The sequence below is a fragment of the Quercus suber genome, unplaced genomic scaffold, assembly GCF_002906115.3.
Source record: "Quercus suber isolate HL8 unplaced genomic scaffold, Cork oak 2.0 scaffold_2, whole genome shotgun sequence".
Classification (NCBI taxonomy): Eukaryota; Viridiplantae; Streptophyta; class Magnoliopsida; order Fagales; family Fagaceae; genus Quercus; species Quercus suber.
In genome coordinates, this window is record NW_027069469.1 from 130,737 (window position 1) to 153,816 (window position 23,080).

At 35.5% G+C, this 23,080-nt stretch overlaps 3 protein-coding genes and 1 long non-coding RNA gene across 5 annotated transcripts; all 4 read left to right on the forward strand.

Moving 5' to 3' along the window:
* Positions 1–1,937: 1,937 nt before the first annotated feature.
* LOC112008612 (TMV resistance protein N-like) lies at positions 1,938–2,444 on the forward strand. Its single transcript, XM_024040949.1, has one exon. It carries the CDS (start codon positions 1,938–1,940, stop codon positions 2,442–2,444), a length of 507 nt encoding a protein of 168 aa, XP_023896717.1.
* A 1,396-nt stretch (positions 2,445–3,840) lies between these two features.
* LOC136063701 (TMV resistance protein N-like) lies at positions 3,841–4,347 on the forward strand. Its single transcript, XM_065764462.1, has one exon. The coding sequence runs from the start codon at positions 3,841–3,843 to the stop codon at positions 4,345–4,347; it is 507 nt and encodes a 168-aa protein (XP_065620534.1).
* A 1,953-nt stretch (positions 4,348–6,300) lies between these two features.
* Positions 6,301–6,897, forward strand: LOC136063715 (disease resistance protein Roq1-like). Its single transcript, XM_065764520.1, has one exon. It carries the CDS (start codon positions 6,301–6,303, stop codon positions 6,895–6,897), a length of 597 nt encoding a protein of 198 aa, XP_065620592.1.
* Positions 6,898–8,181: 1,284 nt separating this feature from the next.
* Positions 8,182–13,254, forward strand: LOC112040959 (uncharacterized). 2 transcript variants are annotated; one of them, XR_010631170.1, is made up of 4 exons: positions 8,182–8,661; positions 8,766–9,552; positions 10,106–10,146; positions 13,037–13,254. It is a non-coding gene; the product is annotated as an uncharacterized LOC112040959 (long non-coding RNA). The 2 variants fall into 2 exon arrangements; XR_010631164.1 differs by having other exon boundaries at positions 8,182–9,552.
* Positions 13,255–23,080: the final 9,826 nt, after the last annotated feature.

Below are 23,080 nucleotides of genomic sequence, written 5' to 3' on the forward strand. Positions count from 1 at the left end.
CAATAATTGTAAGCGCGAAAATGATGAAACCAGGCGATTCAAACAGGTATTTATACTCCCCCTTAAGTTCCCCAAATGTAACCGCTTGCTCATAAAGGCAAAAGATCATGCCGTTGAAAGTGGGAAACGTGGTGCCGCCAGAATTTAATGTGGGCACCCATTAAGTCTTGAAACGCTACAAACGCGCATTGGGCAGTCAAAAAGCCGCCAGCATCAACACGAATCGAAGTGAAGCGACTCGTCTAGAGAGCCCACAGGTGTCAAAACCCTCATCCCCGCCTGAGGGAACGTGCAGCAGGGTTTTGAGGGGCTATTGTGGGGCCCATGGGCCTGATAGCCTCGGCCCATCGGATAGTAGGCCCAAGGACAGCGCCGAGGAGGACTGACCAGCCAAGGCTAAGTCAGGCAAAACCTCTGTTGTGACCCACGCCGAGGACCTGTTCGTCCTCGGCATTCTAAGGATAACTTTTGGGAGGGGACAAGCTCAAAGCAAGCTGTCACATTCGCACTTAATGCATTCACCTAACCCCTCTGGCCGCATTAATGGGAATATAACCCCTTAGCAGGGCAACGTTGATCAGAGTGAACCACTTGAGTACTGATAAGGCCTCTGATGGGACGGACGGCCAGAAGAAAGGCAAATGGATGATCAACAGATAGAATAAGGAGATAGGCAGATGGAAACTATATAAGAAAAGCAAGTAAAGAAAGAAGGGGGGGGGGGGAAAAGAAAGAAGAAAAGGGTCTCCTCGGCCATGGGCCGAGGAGCATCCCCCCATTTGTAAAGAAACTCTTAGTATTTTTTATAAAGAAAGTTCATGCATGGTGATCGACGGCCAGCACCTAAACCTTTAACCCACTCTCTATAAATTTATTGTTTGGGCTTGTTGGGCTGAAAACCCAGCAAAACTCAGGGTTAATCCAAACTGAGTCCTTACAATATGTCTACAACATTTTCACAACATTTTTACAACAAATCTTAAGTGGCGGGTTGTTAATGGTTGTTATTGTTAGGGTAAAAAGGTATTCTTAGTGTTAGGTTCAAATTTGAACCAATAACAACTAACCATCTGTGATTTATTGTGAAAATGTTATAAAAATGTTGTGGAGGTAGCAACTCTCTTTTTAAAAAATTTTATGGGAAAATGCTAAAATAATTAATTTTAATAATAGTTTTTTATATTTTCTAGGAGGAAAATGCTAGGAGTAGGATTATAAGGTCTACAACTTTTCCCACAACTTGCTCATGTGGCAAGTCATGAGTAGCGGAATAAAAGTGATAAGTCCACATGAAAGTTATGTTCCTAGCATTACTCTTCCCATGAAAATGATATCAAAATTTTCTTAATATGATTTGTTAACAATTGTCCTAAGGGCATCCGTTAATATGATCCATTTTTTAGTAGGGAATAAATTACTTGCCTTCGAGAAAAACTTGTAAGGATTGGTAAAGAATAAAGAAAGGGTTGCTACAGGTAAGACTTTCCACCTTGCCTAGCACAAAAACAGATATGGTGGAAAACTGTCCTTCTAACCTTTTTTAACCTCCCCATTAAACAGAACCTAAGTGGGGGAAATAAATAGCAATACCCCTAAGACAAGTGTGGGAACATTGCCTACCACAAAAACGAAGTTCACTATTTTTTTACTATCACATAGTAGAAACTGTATTTGGTCGCTTAGTTTCAACTTTCAAGCCGCTTTTCAGCTTTACAACCCCGTCAATTCCTCCTGTAAGTTGTCACTTTTATTGCATATCTGTCTCTTTTATTTCTCTTCCACTCCCTCTTAAAAAAGACAAAGAAAAAAGAAATTCAACATCAAATCGTATTCTTCATACCTAGTTATTTTCCTTTCCACTCATCCTTCAAATTGTGTTTTACTTACATTTTTAAAAAAATCTTTGTTGAGGTTCAAGATTTATCAATATGTTACCAATGGCTTCAATGAGAAATCAAGGAGCCTTATCATCATCAACTTCTTCAAGACGGTGGGTATATGATGTCTTCCTCAGTTTCAGAGGCAAGGACACATGGAATAATTTTACCGATCATTTATATACTGCTTTGAAACAAAAAGGCGTTTTCACCTTTAGTGACAATGAAGGACTTGAGAGAGGAAAATATATTTCACCGGAACTTTTGAAAGCAATAGAAGAATCAAAGTTTACTATTGTTATTCTCTCAAGAAATTATGCATCTTCGACATGGTGCTTGGATGAACTTGCAAAGATCGTTGAATGCATGAAACAGATAAAAATGAAAGTTCTACCCATTTTTTATGATGTGGATCCAACTGATGTACGGAAACAAATGGGAACTTTTGCACAAGCCTTTGCTAAGCATAAAAAACATTTCAAGAAGAACATAAAGAAGGTGCAAACATGGAGAGATGCTTTGAGAGAAGTCGCCAATCTCTCTGGTTGGCATTTACAAGATAGATAATTTAATTTGACATATTTCTTTAAATGTTTCAAACATTTCTTCCATATATGGCATTTATATTGTCAATGTCAACAATACGACAAGATTTTAAATATAATACATGTTGTTTTAAATCCTCTCACATTACCTGCAATTTTTGTTTTGTTTTGTTGTTTTATTTTTATTTTTTATTTTTGGTTATTGGAATATTATCTGGAATTTATTAGTATATACAATCACCGCAATATAATTTAGCTAGACCAATAAAAATCTACCACATCAAATAAAAAGCCAACACATCTCAGTCACTAACAGAATTTCAAACTCAGTTCATAAAAAAAAAAAAAAAAATGGAATTTCAAACTCACTTTATTGTTTGTTATATTCGGTTATGCGGGTTTCCTCGTTCAAACATTTTTTTTTTTTAGGAGACATTCATTATTAGATGGTTAAAGATCATCGATGACATATATCGCCACATCAATTTATAAGTTTTATACCGTAAAAATTATAGTACATTTAACATTTGCCTTTAGGAAAATAAGAATAAAGTAATGAGGAGGCAATAAGCTTGTCTCTTTTTAGAACATTAATGAAATGGCAAGTAGTGTTTTTCTTACCCTTAGATGTTATAAAAGTCGCCGTTAAAAAAATGTAACTCTTTTGAAATTACACTAAATATAACTTACAAAGAAAAAAATTGGTATGCACCTCTTAATAATTTTTTGTTAATGGTATATCACTTAATAACTTTTTATTGGTTCAATATTATTGGGTAGAGACCAAGTGGGCCAAGTCCAGCTTCCTACCATAGGTAAGGCCGATTTGGGCCAAATCTTAGTCAGCCCATTGGCACTGGGCTACCACTCTTAAAGGGAATAAAGCTTCACTCTTACCAATTGCCATAGTTTTTGACTTTTTGGTATAGTGGATAATCGCTTGGTCCTAGCTAACAATTGATATCAAATTCAAGTCACTGGCTCAATTTCTCATGTCAAATTCATGTTAATAGGAAGTTATTTATCAATAAACTCACTTTAAAAAAAATTAATATATAAAAAATTTTAACTTAAATATTTTACAAAGAAAATAAGTTATTGATCTTTAATTATCTTAATATATTGCGAGCTTTGAGAATAAAGAGAAACAATGTAATATATGTATTTATTTGTTTGGGAATTACTTTTTTTTTAATAGTTTATTTGCGTAGTGTTTACTAAAAGATATTTATTGCATATCTGTCTCTTTTATTTCTCTTCCACTCCCTCTTAAAAAAGACAAAGAAAAAAGAAATTCAACATCAAATCGTATTCTTCATACCTAGTTATTTTCCTTTCCACTCATCCTTCAAATTGTGTTTTACTTACATTTTTTTTAAAATCTTTGTTGACGTTCAAGATTTATCAATATGTTACCAATGGCTTCAATGAGAAATCAAGGAGCCTTATCATCATCAACTTCTTCAAGACGGTGGGTATATGATGTCTTCCTTAGTTTCAGAGGCAAGGACACACGGAATAATTTTACCGATCATTTATATATTGCTTTGAAACAAAAAGGCATTTTCACCTTTAGTGACAATGAAGGACTTGAGAGAGGAAAATATATTTCACCGGAACTTTTGAAAGCAATAGAAGAATCAAAGTTTACTATTGTTATTCTCTCAAGAAATTATGCATCTTCGACATGGTGCTTAGATGAACTTGCAAAGATCGTTGAATGCATGAAACAGATGAAAATGACAGTTCTACCCATTTTTTATGATGTGGATCCAATTGATGTACGGAAACAAATGGGAACTTTTGCACAAGCCTTTGCTAAGCATAAAAAACATTTCAAGAAGAACATAAAGAAGGTGCAAACATGGAGAGATGCTTTGAGAGAAGTCGCCAATCTCTCTGGTTGGCATTTACAAGATAGGTAATTTAATTTGACATATTTCTTTAAATGTTTCAAACATTTCTTCCATATATGGCATTTATATTGTCAATGTCAACAACACGACAAGATTTTAAATATAATACATGTTGTTTTAAATCCTCTCACATTACCTGCAATTTTTGTTTTGTTTTGTTGTTTTATTTTTATTTTTTATTTTTGGTTATTGGAATATTATCTGGAGTTTATTAGTATATACAATCACCGCAATATAATTTAGCTAGACCAATAAAAATCTACCACATCAAATAAAAAGCCAACACATCTCAGTCACTAACAGAATTTCAAACTCAGTTCATAAAAAAATAAAAATAAAAATGGAATTTCAAACTCACTTTATCGTTTGTTATATTCGGTTATGCGGGTTTCCTCGTTCAAACATTTTTTTTTTAGGAGACATTCATTATTAGATGGTTAAAGATCATCGATGACATATATCGCCACATCAATTTATAAGTTTTATACCGTAAAAATTATGGTACATTTAACATTTGCCTTTAGGAAAATAAGAATAAAGTAATGAGGAGGCAATAAGCTTGCCTCTTTTTAGAACATTAATGAAATGGCAAGTAGTGTTTTTCTTACCCTTAGATGTTATAAAAGTCGCTGTTAAAAAAATGTAACTCTTTTGAAATTACACTAAATATAACTTACAAAGAAAAAAATTGGTATGCACCACTTAATAACTTTTTGTTAATGGTATATCACTTAATAACTTTTTATTGGTTCAATATTATTGGGTAGAGACCAAGTGGGCCAAGTCCAGCTTCCTACCATAGGTAAAGGCCGATTTGGGCCAAATCTTAGTCAGCCCATTGGCACTGGGCTACCACTCTTAAAGGGAATAAAGCTTCACTCTTACCAATTGCTATAGTTTTTGACTTTTTGGTATAGGGGATAATCGCTTGGTCCTAGCTAACAATTGATATCAAATTCAAGTCACTGGCTCAATTTCTCATGTCAAATTGGAAGTTATTTATCAATAAAATCACTTTAAAAAAAATTAATATATAAAAAATTTTAACTTAAATATTTTACAAAGAAAATAAGTTATTGATCTTTAATTATCTTAATATATTGCGAGCTTTGAGAATAAAAAGAAACAATGTAATATATGTATTTATTTGTTTGGGAATTACTGTTTTTTTAATAGTTTATTTGCGTAGTGTCTACTAAAAGATATATTTCTTGCTAACTTTTTTTATGTTAAATGTATTATAAAAAGCTAAAAACTAGTTTATTTATAAATAAATAAACTAAAAACTAGATTATTTGCACAAAATTGAAACAATGAGAAAAAAAAAAAAAAAAAACTTTTTTCAACCATTCCAAAAAACACACATTATCAATTTATAACCTATTTTAACAATGTAAAATATTAACATTTTTTAATATTTTCCAACAGCTCATTTTCCCTCTCTTTTATTTCCCCAAGTATGGGCCATGCCCCCCATTTTTAAAATGTCAAATAATAGTGCTAATAAAATCTTATATTATCTGTAAATTTACGATAAATATACCCACTGGCTCCTTGGGTAATAAGCATTTTTTTTTTAAATGAACACAAATCTCTGCCCTTTATTAACTATTTTAAAATGTAACTCTTTCGATTTTGGCTTCAAGCATTCAGTTACATATATTTGTCCATATTTCAGCTTTAAAGAACTAAACTGAGTGCCATATGGCATATATATATCCACAAACTTTTTATTTTCAGTCATGTTAGGGTAGGTTCCGACTCAATGTTTTAATTATTCTCTCTTTTTTCTCAGGCTTGAGGCAGAATTTATTCAAGACATTGTGAAAGTAATAGTATAAATTGAGTTCTACATTCTCAATAGACACCAAAAGCCTAGTTGGAATAAATTTTCAAGTGGAGAAGTTAAAATCACATTTAGTTATAGAGTCAAATGATGTTCGCATAATAGGAATTTGGGATATGGGTGGAATGGGTAAGACAACTCTTGCTAGAGTTGTTTATGATATGGTTTCCAACCAATTTGAAGCTTGTAGTTTTATTGCCAATATTAGGGAAGTTTATAAAAAATATGGTTTACTTCGACTACAACAAACACTTGTGAATGAGCTTTTGATGGACAAAGATATGATTGTACAAGATGCTGATAATGGAGTTCTTATGATCAAGAATAGATTAAGTCACAAAAAGGTTCTTCTCGTTCTTGATGATGTAAATGAATTAGACCAAATGAAGAAGTTAGCTGGTGAGAATGATTGGTTTGGTCTAGGTAGTAGCGTTATCATAACAACTAGGGATGAGCATTTGCTAATGTCACGAAAAGTAGATGGAGTATACAAGGTTGAAGGATTGAATTGTGATGAAGCTCTTCATCTTTTCAATATGAAAGCTTTTGGAAAAGAGAATCCTACCAAAGATTACTTAGAGTTGTCCAAAGCCTTTGTACGTTATGCTAATGGCCTTCCTTTAGCCATTGAGATTTTGGGTTCCTTCTTGTTCAATAGAAGCATTGCTGAATGGGAAAGTGAATTTGATAGGCTCAAAGAATTTTCTGAATGAAGAATTCTCAATGTACTTCAAATAAGTTATGATGGACTAAGAGATACAGAGAAGGAAATTTTCCTAAATATTGCATGTTTATTTTGTGGCAAGGATCAAAATCATGTCATGGAAATATTAGATTATCTTGAACTTTACTCTAAAATTGGATTAAGGATTCTTATTGATAAATCTCTCATCAAATTACAACACAATCGATTGTGGATGCATGACTTACTCCAAGAAATGGGTCAGCATATAGTTCGTCAAGAATCCCCTAAAGACCCTGGGAAGCGAAGTAGATTATGGTTGTATAAAGATATTGACAACGTGCTAACAAGAAATACGATAAGAGGTTATCGAAGGAACCTAAGCATCCACCTTATTATATGATTCAACAACATAGTTTAACTTAGAGCAATTTTGGTAATCATACATTTTGCACCTCACTAATCTCTTTTGTTCACGTGTAGTAGGGAACAACAGCAATTCAAAGCATAGTCCAAAAGTTTACCCGAACCAAAAGAGGCACATTGGAATCTTGAATCCTTTTTAAAGATGCATTGCCTGAAATTCCTCATAATTGATAATGGTCACCTCATGCATGGTCCAAAACATCTTCCTAGTGACTTAATATTTCTTCAATGGAATTGGTACCCTTCAAAATATTTTCCATCAAGTTTACAAGCCAAGGTAATGTAATTTAGGTATATATATATACGACTTTATTTTAAGTATCATTAAATTGTAAGATTTTATAAAAGCTAATTGTTTTTCTTTTTTCCTTGTCTTTTAGCAGACTTTTGAGAGTTTGAAAGTAATCAAGTTGAATAAGTCTTTACAACTTATTGAAGCCCTTGACCTCACCAAAATCCCTGTTCTAGAGAAATTGGTACTTAAAGATTGTCTAAAGTTATGTGAGATACATCCATCAGTCATAGTTCATAAAAAGCTTACTCTTCTAAATTTAAAGGGTTGCAAAAACCTTGGAAGTCTCCCAAGCAAGTTTGAAATGAAGTCTCTTAAGATCCTTATTCTTTCTAATTGCTCAAAAGTAAAAAGAATTCCGGAATTTGGGGAGAACATGAAACGTGTATTAGAGCTTTACTTGAATGGCACTGCTATTTCAAAATTACCCACATCAATTAAGAATTTGACTAGTCTTGCTTAATTGGATGTAGGAGATTGCAAAAATCTCATGTCTCTTCCTAGCACCTTTTTTAATTTGAAGTTGATTAACTATCTCAATATTTCCGGATGCTCAAAACTACTAGAGAACTTGGGGGTTAATAAAAGTGTGGTGGAGCTTGATACACGACCAATGCCTTCTTCTAATGCTCTTTTCAAAACTCTTAAAAATCTAGCTATTGGTGGATTTAATTTCCTCCCTTTTTATTCAATGCCAAGAAATCCCGATCCCATGGGCTTGTTATCGACTTCAATATTGGCTTTGAGTTCTTTGACCATTTTCAATCTAAGTTATTGCAATCTCAATGCAATCCCCCAATGATATTTGTCACTTATCCTTTTTAACATGCTTACATTTAAGTGGAAATCATTTTGTTTGCCTTCCGGAAAGCCTCTCTCAACTATCTCTCCTGGTGGATTTACTTGTGGAGAATTGCACGAGTCTTCGAGCATTTCCAAAGCTTCCGTCAAGAATTGATGCTATTTATGGATTTGGCTGTACCTCACTGGAAACGGTACCAGATCTATTGAAACCAAATTCTGTTCGCGATGTTTAACTCTGGACTTCAGATTGCAGTAAGCTGGCTAACAATCAAGGTTTGATTGACGTGTTCTTTACAGTGATAAAAAAAAGCACTATCAGGTCTCCCTCTCTCTCTCTCTCTCTCTGTGTTCTAAACAACATGCTTTGTTTGTTTTAGGGATTCGATCCTTGAATATTTGAGACTATCATTCCTAGAAGTGAAATTCCCAAGTGGTTTAGCCATCAAAGTATGGGGCCTGAAGTCAAACTGAATATAAAAGAACCTTATTCTAATTTCTGTAATGAGTTGATAGGGATAGCTATTTGTGTTGCATTTTGTCCTCATTCACACCATAACAAGGAATCACTTACCTAGTCGTTGATACCCAATGGAAAAGAAATATCTTTGAAACCATACGATCTCCCAATGGTTGTTTTATCAGACAATATTTGTCTCCATTATTTGTCTCAATCGAGACTGTTCGAAGTAGACAAAAGAGGGCCGAAACGTTTTTAGGGAATGTTATGAAAATGGATTCAGTCAGATTGGTATTAGAATCAAAACAGGCTTCAAGGTGAAGAAATGCGGGTTCCGTATGGTAAACAAGAGAGACGCAGAAGATTTCAACCGATTTATGGCTCAGAGAAGCAACAGCGGCATGACTCCTTATGAGGGCATCAATGTTCTGGAGGATAGTTTTTGCAATTCAGCGGTGGCAGCAGAAGGCAACAAAGCCAAACAAAGCCGTGATGATTATGATGGGGCAGGACCCAGTGGCGAAGGAAGCTCTAATGATATACCAAACCCAAAAAGGATCGAAAGGCTCACAGAATTTATGACCCATGGTAATGCTGGTTGTGAAGATTCAAGTGAGTACAAGGAATGCGATGAGGAGCTAAGTGATTGGCAGGAACCTAGCAAAAGCGACCTCAAAGGTTGATCAACTATTTTCTCTTGATTACTTGTAAGTCACTGTCTTTCTTCTCAATTCATGTTCTGTTGGTTGTTGCATTTTCTTTTTAACAGATTGTCCACCATATGTTTGGTTAGAGTTGTCAATGAAACTCCAAGCCAATGTAGCCATTTGACTTAAAAGAACAAATAATGGCGAGGAAAACTTTTTGATTGCAATCGAAGACAAAGTTTGGAAAGTTTATAATGTCACTAATAAAACAAATTAGGTGAAGATGCAAGAGCAGGCAATGAATTTATGAATGCGATTGAAGACTAAGTTCAAAAAGTTAGTGATGTCACAAACGGATATCAACAAATACTATGAACAATATATTTTTCTTTCTTTTCTTTTTTGTTTCCCCACATTCTTCTTATTTTCAGACATTTAGGACTCTAATAGAATATAAAAATATAATAAGTTTGAATGGGAAGGTTGCTATCAGCCTCTCACATGCATTGCCTCATTGATCTGTAATATTTAAAGTATAAAACTCATCTTATACATAGGCATAGCATTGCTCTTTAATTTGAGAAGTTTTTACCATATGACTTTTTTGCTTCAGGTTCTTGAAATTTTCTAGACCCAGTTCGGATCATGACCAAGGTAAATCATCCATACCCATTTCACATATTCATCTTTATAGTAATTAGAATTATGCATGAAAACAACTGTGTAGACAAGGTTGAAAAATGGAAAAGGTAGTCTTCTTAGAATTATAAGCCATTCTCTACTTGTTACATGGGCGGCTCCACTTGGAGCCCAGGGGGTTCAAATGAACCCCCTATACTGGCCCAAAAAAAAAAACTATATATATTAGTACTTTTCCTTTTTGTTTGTTTGACTTTCTAAAATAAAAATTTGAACACCCTGATCCTAGATTTTTTTAAAGCTCGGCTAAAATAAGTTTGAATATGATCCTCTTAACAATATCTTGGTATTTTTAAATACAAAACAAAAAGCTCAATAACAAACTGTGGGGCCCGTGGGCCTGACAGCCACAGCCCATCGCGTAGTAGGCTCAAGGCCAGCGCCGAGGAAGACTGACCAGCCAAGGCTAAGTTGGGGAAAGCCTCTTTTTTGGCCCACGCCGAGGACCTCTTCGTCCTCGGCATACTAAGGATAATTTTTGGGAGGGGACAAGCCCAGAGCAAGCTGTCACATTCACACTTAATGTATTCACCTAACCCCTCTAGCCGCATTAATGGGGATATAACCCCTTAGCAGGGTAACGTTGATCAGAGTGAACCACTTGAGTACCGATAAGGCCTCTGATGGGACGGACGGCCAGAAGAGAGGCAAATGGATGATCAACAGATGGAAGAAGGAGATCGGAAGATGAAAACTATATAAGAAAAGCAAGTAAAGTAAAAAAGGAGGGGGAGAAGGAAGGAGAAGAAAAGGGGCTCCTTGGCCACAAGCCGAGGAGCACCCCCCAGTTGTAAATAAACTCTAAGTATTTTCTTTTATAAAGGGGAGTTCATGCTTGATGAACGACGGCCAGCGCCTAAACCTTTAACCCACTCTCTATAAACTTATTGTTTGGGCTTGTTGGGCTGAAAACCCATTCTTACTCAGGGTCAAATCCAAACTGAGTCCCTACAATTGGCGCCGTCTGTGGGGAGGATTAGGGTGCTGGCCGGCGCACCAGGCAATTGTTCTAAGTGGTCGTTTTACAGTAGGTTGGCAAAAAAAAAAAAAAAAAAAAAAAAAAAATTTTTTTTTTTTTTTTTTTTTGGCGATATTGATATATTCAAGTTCTCTTTTGTTTTATATTTTTTATAATTCATGTTTCTTATTGACCCCCCTTAAAAATAATCCTGGAGCCGCCACTGACTTGTTATCCATTTTTTCTTTTTTCTTTTTTTAGGGTCCGTTTGGATTGAACTTATTGTTGCTGAAACTGAAAACTGAAAACTGAAAACTAAAAATACTGTAGCAAAATAATTTTTAAATGTGTAAATAGTACCGTGGGACCCATTTTTAATATTTTTTAGTGCGTGAACAGTACCAAACAGTGCATGAACAGTATTTTTTTCTCTGTACATGTGATTTTATTGTTCACTTTCCCAAAAAAAAAAAAAAGTAGGAAAACGCAGCCTCCAGACGCAGACGTTGAGGCCAAACTGAACCTTAATGCATTAAAGTCTAGAGTTTAATTTCTGTCCCATTTTTTCATTTTAGCCTAATATATTACATGTTATAGTGAATTGATAATAGACCTTTGTAGACATCCAAGTATACACATACGGTTCCAATGTTATTGGACGTCCCCAAAAGGATGTCCAATGTAATTGCATAGGTTCTCTAAAAGTTGTGGTAGATCCGTAGATGTGCTAGTCAAAGATACTTTTAAGTGGAATTATGAATTAGTTTGAAAACTCTAAAGCCCCAAAATGATTCTGAGAAAAGTTTACAAATTCCTGTTTGTGTTACTGACAAGCTCATTAGGCCTTATTATTACTCTGGGGGCTTATTTGGTTCAAAAAGGATAATAGCCATAGCATACCAGGAATTGAAGAAACCAAGCTAGCAGGTCTTTTATTAATCTTACTGGCACAACCTTAAATGAACACCCTGAGCATTGGAACCTGTTATGTAGGTTATAATTTCCTTTTAAAATGACTGTCATTCTTTGGAAAATTTTATTAATTTTCTTCTTGTGAGGTCAGAATTGAGAAGAAACCTGAGGACATATATCCTTTCCTTTGTGTCAAAGATACCAAAACCTTAGACCATATTTTTTTTCCTTTGTCATCTAGAGATCTCTGCTTTGGTTCAATCTGTCCATTAGAACTGAAATCATTCAGCCTTACTTGATTCAGGCATGGATCAAGAGCCTGGATGAAGGGTATCGGGGGCAATTTAGAGAACTTAAAGTGCTTCTCACCTTCTCAGTGACTTTTCTCTCTATTTTATGGTCTATTTGGACTTTTAGGAGTAAGGCAACCATGACGAAAGAGCCTTTCTCTGCTACTAATGTGGTCATGTATTGTAAAAGTTCCTTATGAACAATAGCTTGGATGGCAGACAGCAAACTCCTAATTGTACTATTTTCTTCTTGTGCTGTGTGTTCCTTTGTTTCAATGCACCAAATAAGTCCTTATACATCTGAATCATTGTCATGCTTTCCCAGAACATTTATATTTTTCAATATTACAAAAATGCATATTTTGAGGATGCAGAGCAATTGTTGGGCCATCATCCGACTTTGCTAGGCTGAACCATACTTCCTTGCTGTTGATGCAGCTTTTTGAAGCACCACCAACCTTTTTGACATATTAGCTGTGCTTGTACCTTTTTCTTCAGCTACTTTACTAACTGCCTATACTAAGTTAATTTGTAGGTGCATTATTAGTCATAAAGTTTATAGATTCCACTAAAGCATTTATAAGTGACTCATCACAATGGCATACAGATTCTAAATAGATAGAAAGAAAGCAATATGAATAGAACTATATAGTTTTTTTTTTTTTTTTTTTTTCCCAGGATGCAGAGCAATTGATGGGCCATCATCCGACTTTGCTAGGCTGAACCATACTTCCTTGCTGTTGATGCAGCTTTTTGAAGCACCACCAACCTTTTGAAGCACCACCAACCTTTTTGACATATTAGCTGTGCTTGTACCTTTTTCTTCAGCTACTTTACTAACTGCCTATACTAAGTTAATTTGTGGGTGCATTATTAGTCATAAAGTTTATAGATTCCACTAAAGCATTTATAAGTGACTCATCACAATGGCATACAGATTCTAAATAGATAGAAAGAAAGCAATATGAATAGAATTATATAGTTTTTTTTTTTTTTACCCTTTTTTTTTTGTGGGAATAGAACTTTATAGTTTGTCAAAAAGCAAATATAAACAGGACTTTAGAGCTAGCCACCACGGAGTTACTCTTTTTCTTCTTTCCGACCATACAGAATGTATAGAGTAATTGTCATCAAATTTTCACTAACGTACTTATCCTAAAAACAAAAGTTTCCTCTAAAGCAAATAAAAAAGTTCTAATAAAACCAAAAACTTTCCTAAAAAAAATATACTGGTTACCACGAACTTACACTTTCTTCTATTCTATTTTTTGTTTTTTTTTAATGGGGGAGTAATTACTTGTATATTGCACTAATTAAGTTCATCCCCCATAACCTTCTCAAAAAAAAAAAGTTCAACCCCCATATGACACGTTTAAAGAAGAAAACCAAAAAAAGCAAAGTCAAGAGTAAATGCATTTAAGAATATAACTAGTCGGTTCGGTAAAAAAAAAAAAGAATATAACTAGTCGGGGTAGTAAGGATAAAAGAAAAGGTTGGAATCATATTTGAGTGTAATGTCTAAGCACAAAAACAAATACTATTAAAATTCAGCAAAAAATAAAAATAAAAATAAAAATACTATAAGATAAGTAGTTCTATTCATTTGAACGGTATCCAGAAGTGTTGTTTCAAGAGGTTTTAAGAGCTTTACAAATTACAACAACCAATTGCTACAATTCTCCAAATTTGTAAGTTATTACTTTTCTTGCTCACATCCATGTCTTTTATTTCTCTCCTTGAAGTAAAATATCCACAACTAATTGTTTTTCCTCTTCTCTAATTTATTTTCCTTCTAATTTTTTGCTTCAGTTTTTAAATCTTAATGGAATGTATCTTTTATATGAATTGTGGTTCTAAAATTATTGAGCTATACTACGATTTATTCCTTTGAAACAAAAGACTTGAGGGTCGGTGCTAGGTTTATGTGGGCTTCAGTCTGTTGGATTTAGGTTTTAGCATGGTGTAGGTTGGGTCGAGTGGGTCAGTAGGTTTTGTGATTTGGATTTGAAAAGAGAGGGGGAAGGGGGGTGTTTGAGGATTGGTATGTGTTATAGGAATCAAAATCTTGTGCTTATTTCCCTTGCCTAATATAAATGAAAAAGGATAAACAAAATGCATATTCATCCCACCACCACCACAAGAAGATTTTGATTCATTAGAGTCTACACATGCATGTGTCTCACTCTCACTCTCCCGTGTTGGCAAGACTTAAGTACAGTACTTAGATACTGTTTTTTTAGGTTCTCTTCTTAAAATTCTTCCATGTGGATTTTTCCTTATGGGATAGAAGTGTATTTTTAAGTTAAATAGCCACATGACTGAATTTTAAAAGGGTAACCTAAGAAACAGTATGTATTGTACTTAGATACTGTTTTTTAAGTTCTCCTCTTAAGATTCTTCCATGTAAATTTTTCCTCATGGATGAAAGTGTATTTTTTAGTTAAGTAGCCACATGACTAAATTTTAAAAAGGTAATCTAAAAAACAGTGCTTAAAATACTATACCTAAGTGTTATCCATAATTGCCCCATCATATAATATTTCCGAAAAAAGGGTCAAGGTCAACACAAAAAATCAATATATTTAACGAGCATAGTTATAAAACCTAGCCGGGACAATGACTCAATCTATGAGCTGGGTCACCTAGAAGCTTAGGGTCAAATAAAAAATTGTAAAAAAAAAAAAATATATATATATATATAGAGATCCTCAAATCAATAATGAGGTATTTCATTATTTTCTTGATTGTGGATATGCTCACTAAGACGTGATACAAGGTTCAACTAAGTTCAAAAATTACAGACTTTGATAGCTATTCAAGCTTCCAAGACTTGCAAAGTTTGAATTTGTTGAATCCGAGTATGTGCTATAGTGGCAGTCTCTGGGATACCGGGGCGGTTCCTCTGTTTTCTTTTGTTTTTACAGAGCTTTTCCTATAGTTCTATATTCACATGATACAAGGTTCAACTAAGTTCAAAAGTTACAGACTTTGATAGCTATTCAAGCTTCCAAGACTTGCAAAGTTTGAATTTGTTGAATCCAAGCATATGCTATAGTGGCTGTCTCTGGGATACCGGGAGCGGTTCCTCTGTTTTTCTTGAGTTTTACAGAGTAATCTTAACGATTCCCTTCCTCCCTTTTCTATTCTGCATCATGCCTTCTTTTATAGCACAGATCGAGCTCTAAGGTACTGGTGATTTCTCCCTTTTGCCCCTTAGAGTTTGTCCCGTGCCTGGTTGCTTCAGGATTATGTCTTTTCCTTTTCTTCATAGTTTCTTTCTTTTTGTTGCGATGAGATGAAAGTCTCCCAGCTAGCTTCCTATTTCCAGATTTTCCCGTTGGTTGACCTGAGGCGCTTTGGCTTTTCTTGCTCCAGCTTTCCCAGCTTTTCCAGTTGTACTTTCTTTGTCTTTTTCTTCAAATGGTTGGAACCAAAGCCCTGCGTTTTGCTTTGTACTTCCACTGCATGTCTGGGTTATAAGGTCCACGTGCCTTTTGTCTCTTTTCTCTCTTCAAATCTGCTTTAATTCACTTTAGCTGTGCTGCACGTCCTGAGGATCTCGAGCCTCTGGCAGCCTCTGGGGATCCCGTCCCAGCTCTTTCACTGGAATTTGCTGGACTTTTTAATGGCCTTTTTTGCTGGAAATCTGAACATATATAAGGCCTTGATGTTGATTCTTCTTGCTGCACGAATTGGGCCTTCTTTATTTTTTTATGGAGTGGGCTTTATTGTGAAATTTTGGACCTCAACATTAGCCCCCGAGCTCGTGGGTTACCTGTAGCCCACGCGCGAGAAATTAAAATTTTTTTTTTGGACACTATCATGCTTTGTAGAACCAATGTGCAAATCAAATAATTCTTGTGGGAAACTCCAAATGAATTGCTACACTCCCTTCATGGAATGAACTTTCTTTTGTTGAATTGAAGTACCTCCAAGCCTTTGGTGAGTTTACACCTTGTAAGAGGAGGGAAATGTTACTAGCTGGTTTGCAATGTCATTGACTAACCTCTTTGTATAGAGATTTGCAAAAGTATCCATGCTTTTTCGGCTTCGAGCCATGTATTTAGAAAATACATAAACTTTTGCTATTGTTGGGATATGCTTACAATCTGCACTTGTACCTATTGTTGGTACATGCTATAGCTTACACCCATAAACTTTTGCTTTTGACCATTTTCTTGGTTGTACTTGGAAACTTTTGGCCAATATCTGAGCCATGTATTTAGAAAATTTGTTCTAGGCCAAGTCCTGGGCTAGGTACATAGAAAATTTCCCTTTCCCAAGTCCTAGGCCATGCCATTTGGAAAATTCTGTTTTGTTCAAGTCCTGGGCTAGGTACATGGAAAATTTTCCCTTTCCCAAGTCCTAGGCCATGTCACTTGGAAAATTCTGTTTTGTTCAAGTCCTGGGCTAGCTACATGGAAAATTTTCCTTTCCCAAGTCCTAGGCCATGTCACTTGGAAAATTCTGTTTTGTTCAAGTCCTGGGCTAGGTACATGGAAAATTTTCCCTTTCCCAAGTCCTAGGCCATGTCACTTGGAAAATTCTGTTTTGTGCAAGTCCTGGGCTAGGTACATGGAAAATTTTCCCTTTCCCAAGTCCTAGGCCATGTCACTTGGAAAATTCTGTTTTGTGCAAGTCCTGGGCTAGGTACATGGAAAATTTTCCCTTTCCCAAGTCCTAGGCCATGTCACTTGGAAAATTCTGTTTTGTTCAAGTCCTGGGCTAGCTACATGGAAAATTTTCCTTTCCCAAGTCCTAGGCCATGTCACTTGGAAAATTCTGTTTTGTTCAAGTCCTGGGCTAGGTACATGGAAAATTTTCCCTTTCCCAAGTCCTAGGCCATGTCACTTGGAAAATTCTGTTTTGTGCAAGTCCTGGGCTAGGTACATGGAAAATTTTCCCTTTCCCAAGTCCTAGGCCATGTCACTTGGAAAATTCTGTTTTGTGCAAGTCCTGGGCTAGGTACATGGAAAATTTTCCCTTTCCCAAGTCCTAGGCCATGTCACTTGGAAAATTCATTCATGACCATTGAATTTTTTCAATTTTCAGAGAAAGTTCCTTCGTAGCCCCTCGCTCTCAAGTGGACTCACTGAACTGATTTCTTTTCTTTTCTTTAAAGGGTTGAGGATTTGTTTCCTTCTCCGAGGATCTTCTATAATATCCTCTCTTGGCTGTGAACAAATCTTTTATGAAAATAAACTTCTTTTATGAGTCATCTAAGGTTGCTTTCACTGGTGAATTGGTGGCCAGGAGCTCCACCAAGATGATTCTGTCATGGTGTTTTCTTCAAGTGGGTGATCCTTTTACGGGGATCCTGGAAGAGGAAGGATTCCTCTAGGCATGCTCGTTGAAGGCCGTCTTCATAAATCTCATAGTCTGTTTCTTTACAGGATCTCTACCGCTACTACTTTTTTTTTTTAGAGATCTTCTCACTCGATAGGTACTCCTCTTCTTCAAGGAACCAGACCAGTAAGTTTGCTACAGCTTAGCTCTTGACAGCTCTGAGGATCCCTCGGACCTATGTTGTATTGGGAAATTAATATTAGCCATTGGACCACTCTTCAAGATCGCAAGGGCTGATGGAGGAAGGCTTTTATTGGATGAGAGCTTATCACCAATAGGATTTGGTGGTAAAAAAGTAATGATTCAGTTGTTGAGATGCATGACCACCAAATGTGCTCTTTCTATGTTGGGACACCTCATTTCAGTTTCCTTTAATGCTCTGTATGCTTGGGATCGGGATCCCAGGTACAACAATAATGATTTTGCCATGGACTAGTACCCATAAGATAGGCAAATGACTCATGTTGAAGTTTTATGATTGGATGCTCAGCTCCCCATATGAGAACATTCTCCTTTTTCAACAGTATGGATAGTCCACTAGTGACCAAGGCTGGTCTTGGTGTGAACTTCCTAATGTAAGAAACTCTTTCCAAAAAAGCCCTTAAGTTCCTTGACCATGGTATGCCTCTTTATGGTTGATATTGTTGTTTCCTTGGCTAGATCTATGAGGAGATCGATGTTAGGCAAAGGAAATTTATCCTTTGGATGTGCCTTATTTAATTTGAAGGAGTTCACGCCAATAAATCTTCATATTTACAATAGCTCCACCAATTGCCCCCTTTTTTTTGTATCGATAACTGACTGCTGATTAGGATAGGCCCCGGGTTCCTTGGGTCAGCCCCTAAGTTCACCTCTTCTAGTTTTTCCTTTGGTAGGATTTATGCTTTCCTTTCCATATCCATAAGTTTCTTCGGGATCTTCAAAAGCAGTATGTTAGCCTTCCTTCTTCTGTCTCTTTTTTTTTTCTGTCCAAGGGATCCCTCAAGCAGTATGTTAGTTTTTCCTGCGTTTTGCTTTGTACTTCCACTGCATGTCTGGGTTATAAGGTCCACGTGCCTTTTGTCTCTTTTCTCTCTTCAAATCTGCTTTAATTCACTTTAGCTGTGCTGCACGTCCTGAGGATCCCGAGCCTCTGGCAGCCTCTGGGGATCCCGTCCCAGCTCTTTCACTGGAATTTGCTGGACTTTTTAATGGCCTTTTTTGCTGGAAATCTGAACATATATAAGGCCTTGATGTTGATTCTTCTTGCTGCACGAATTGGGCCTTCTTTATTTTTTATGGAGTGGGCTTTATTGTGAAATTTTGGACCTCAACAGTCACAATTGCTGATTGAGTTAATGACATTGTGTGCTATCAGCTTAATGAGTTTGACAAGGTACTCAAAGCATGTATATGTGTTGAATCTGTTGGTCGGAGGCTGGTAATGAAAGAAATCACCACTCATATTCATTACCAGAATTGTTATTCATCTTATTTGCCGAGGATACAGGGTTTACTCCTTGGAAACTCATCATACTTAGAATCTTGTTGATTACCTTTGAAAAGAAAACTTTTAAGTGGAAGAAATATTGCCTGGAATGTTAAGGATGTGTAATAGTAGTGATAATAATGCATTTATGCTACGGATGATGTCTAGTTGCTAACTAATTAATAACATGCGAAACTTTGTGTAATATCGAACATATGATTGCGGATTTTTCTGTTTGCCAAGCGAAAGTATTATGATTGGGGATAATATCTCTCTCTCTCTCTCTCTCTCTCTCTCTCTCTCTCTCTCTCTCTCTCTCTCTCTCTCTCATGTCTATGAATTTATACTAGTGATTTCTATGAAGAAAGACCATTTTTGAAAGGCATACTGATTTCTGTTTCTCAGCATGAGTATTAGAAATGGGTGACAATGACCTGGTTTTCAAATGGAACCCCCTCTCTCCATAAGAACTAGGTGGAGGTTAAGGCCCAACTTTTTTTTTATTTGNCTAACAATTATTTCGTGCATTTCTTTATTGCATTGTCTTCCTTTACTGTTTCTTGCTAAAATCCTCCTCATCTAACTATCTTGGAAGGCAAAGCTCAAGCAAAGCCACTCGGACTTGAGTTCCAAATCCCACAAGTCTTGTGCAAAAGCACCAAGTCTGTGAGAATTGGGGCCAGGATCCTCGTGGCAGAATCATCCTCATGGAACTCATTTACATATATGTATATGTATTAAAATGTATGTCCTAATCTAAGAAACTAACAATTATTTGAAGATATGTGTAGTGTGTTTTGTTTTTTATGTAGCACCCATAGAGAAAAAGGGAAAGGACAAAGCTCTATTACATAATAAACATGGAAAAGATCATATAGCTCAGAGAACCAGAGATTCTGGGTTCTTACAGGCCTAATACGCCTCGGGATCCCACGACAGTATGCCCGGGATCCCACGACAGTACGCCCCAGGGTACTAAGAGGAATTGCATTCTTCATCTTGAGGAGCTTTATATGACTTGCGCACAACTTGGTTCGTAATCAGCCCCATTTAGCGGCGGTGAACCAAGCCCAGTCCACCAAAATAACAAGTATTTGGGCCCGGGATCCTTATCTCTACTTGGGCCCTTGTGCTAAGAAAAAAAAGCACTCTCACAGTGACAAAATCATAACTTAACTTAAATATATAAACCTCTAAAACATTGTCTAAGCTTGTGCAAAATTCAAAATTGGTACCCAACAAATTATTGCAAGAAAATTTAAGTCACATATATGGCCACAAGTTATTACACATATCAATTGGCAGCTCAGATTTCAACAATCATAAATAAATAAATAAATAAAAGAAAAAAAAAAAGGAAACAGTCAATTATTAATAGCGTAATAATTTGGATCATGTTAAAGCTGCCAAAAGGAGGAGATAGGGATCAAAAGATTAATATGATGATAAAAACAGAAGGAAACAAGCTAACATCAAAACTCTTCTGTTTCTTAAATTAGCAGATAAGAAAGAGGGATTAAACTGATGGCAACTTCATGTGCAATCGTTATTTCACAAAGAACATCAGGCAAAAGGACATATAGTTAGTTTATAATTTCGTTTTTAGCCACCTGCAATTTTTCCAATTGGATTCCTCCTATCCGTCATTAAAAAATAAGCATTAATCATAACATAATGTATTAACAGTACTTAAAATACATAAATTTGCATATTATCAGATTGATCATTCACATCTAAAAATTGTATTCACTTGAAAAAATATTTACTAGATATCTAACTGAAACAAAAACAAAGAGATACATAACAATCATATGCAACTAAAAAAATCCAAACATTTACATCTTTTTTTTTCTTTTTTCTTTTTTTTTTTATTTTTTTTTTAAATCTGGTTCAAAACTGAGCAAATAAAAAAAAGTTGGGCCTTAACCTCCACCCAGTTCTTATGGAGAGAGTGGGTTCCATTTGAAAACCAGTTCATTGTCACCTATTTCCAATACTCATGCTGAGAAACAGAAATCAGTATGCCTTTCAAAAATGTTGATCTTTCTACATAGAAATCACTAGTATAAATTCATAGACATGAGAGAGAGAGAGAGAGAGAATATTATCCCCAATCATAATACTTTCACTTGGCAAACAGAAAAATCCCCAATCGTATGTTCGATATTACACAAAGTTTCCCATGTTATTAATCAGCTAGCGACTAGACATCATCCGCAGCACAAATGCATTATTATCACTACTATTACACATCCTTAACATTCAAGGCAATATTTCTTCCACTTAAGAAGTTTTCTTTTCAAAGGAAATCAAAAAAGATTCTAAGTATGATGAGTTCCAAGGAGTAAACCCTGTATCCTCAGCAAATAACATGAATAACAATTCTGGTTATGAATATGAGTGGTGATTTCTTTCATTACCAGCCTTCAATCAACAGATTCAAAACATATAGATGTTTTGAGTACATTGTCAAACTCATTTAAGCTAATAGCAAACAATGTCACTAACTCAATCAGCAATTGTGACAAAATCACAACTTACCTTAAATATATAAACCTCTAAAACATTGTCTAAGCTTGTGCAAAATTTAAAACTGGTACCTAACAAATTATTGCAAGAAAATTTAAGTCACATATATGGCCACAAGTAATCACGCATATCAATTGGCAGCTCAGATTTCAACAATCATAAATAAATAAATAAAGAGAGAAAAAAAGGAAACAGGTAATTATTAATAGAATAATAATTTGGATCATGTTAAAGCTGCCAAAAGGAGGAGACAGGGATCAAAAGATATTATGATGATGATAAAAACATAAGCAAACAAGCTAACATCAAAACTCTTCTGTTTCTTAAAGTAGCAGATAAGAAAGAGGGATTAAACTGATGGCAACTTCATGTGCAATCATTTCACAAAGAACATCAGGCAAAAGGACATATAGTTAGTTTATAATTCCGTTTTTAGCCACCTGCAATTTTACCAGCTAGATTCCTCCTATCCGTCATTAAACAATAAGCACTTAATCATAACATAATGTATTAACTGTACTTAAAATACATAAATTTGCATATTGTCAGATTGATCATTCACATCTAAAAATTTTATTCACTTGAAAAAATATTTACTAGATATCTAACTGAAACAAAAACAAAGAGATACATAACAATCATATGCAATCTACTTCTTCAAACTATATCTCATATGTCCCTTAGAGATACAGTAATTGTTGAATGTAACAGACCCTTGTTCCTTCTTAAACTCTTCTAGCTTTTGGCGAAGGCAATGAAGAATTTCAGGTAACACATGTCTCGGGTTTTCACGTAACTCATCACCTTTAACATTACAATGTGTCTCAATGCATTTAATATGCTTTGTATTAAAGTAGTAGTCTTCTACTATGATAGGCTCCTCCAGTGACTTACCCTGTATCTCATTCATTAACCACTCTGCACACTCTATTGTTGATCTTATAGGTGTTAGGAACCTATCCTCATCATATTTCAGGTCCTCAAAATCCTCCCAAACTTTCTGCTCCTTGCTTTTTTTATTCTTTTTATAGAGTAATCCAAATTGGCACACACCAAAGTGCCTTTTGAAATCCGGTAACTAGGTGTAGCTTTTGTGCACTCAGAGAGGTCAGGTTCACGGTCTTCATCATCCTTAGTTATAAGCTTTTGCCTCTGTTGGCCTTTATGAGATGGTTTTGCTTTTTCACCACTACCACCACTAGCAGCAGACATATGAGAGCCTTTACACTTTTTTTGCGCCAGGTCCAATGAATTCTCACATAATGCTGGAACAGCATTAGCAGGAGCGAGAAATCCACAAAAATTATCATCCCTCACATACTTTTGCCACTGTTGGCCTTCACGAGACGATTTCACTTCATCACCAATACCACAACCAGTAGACAA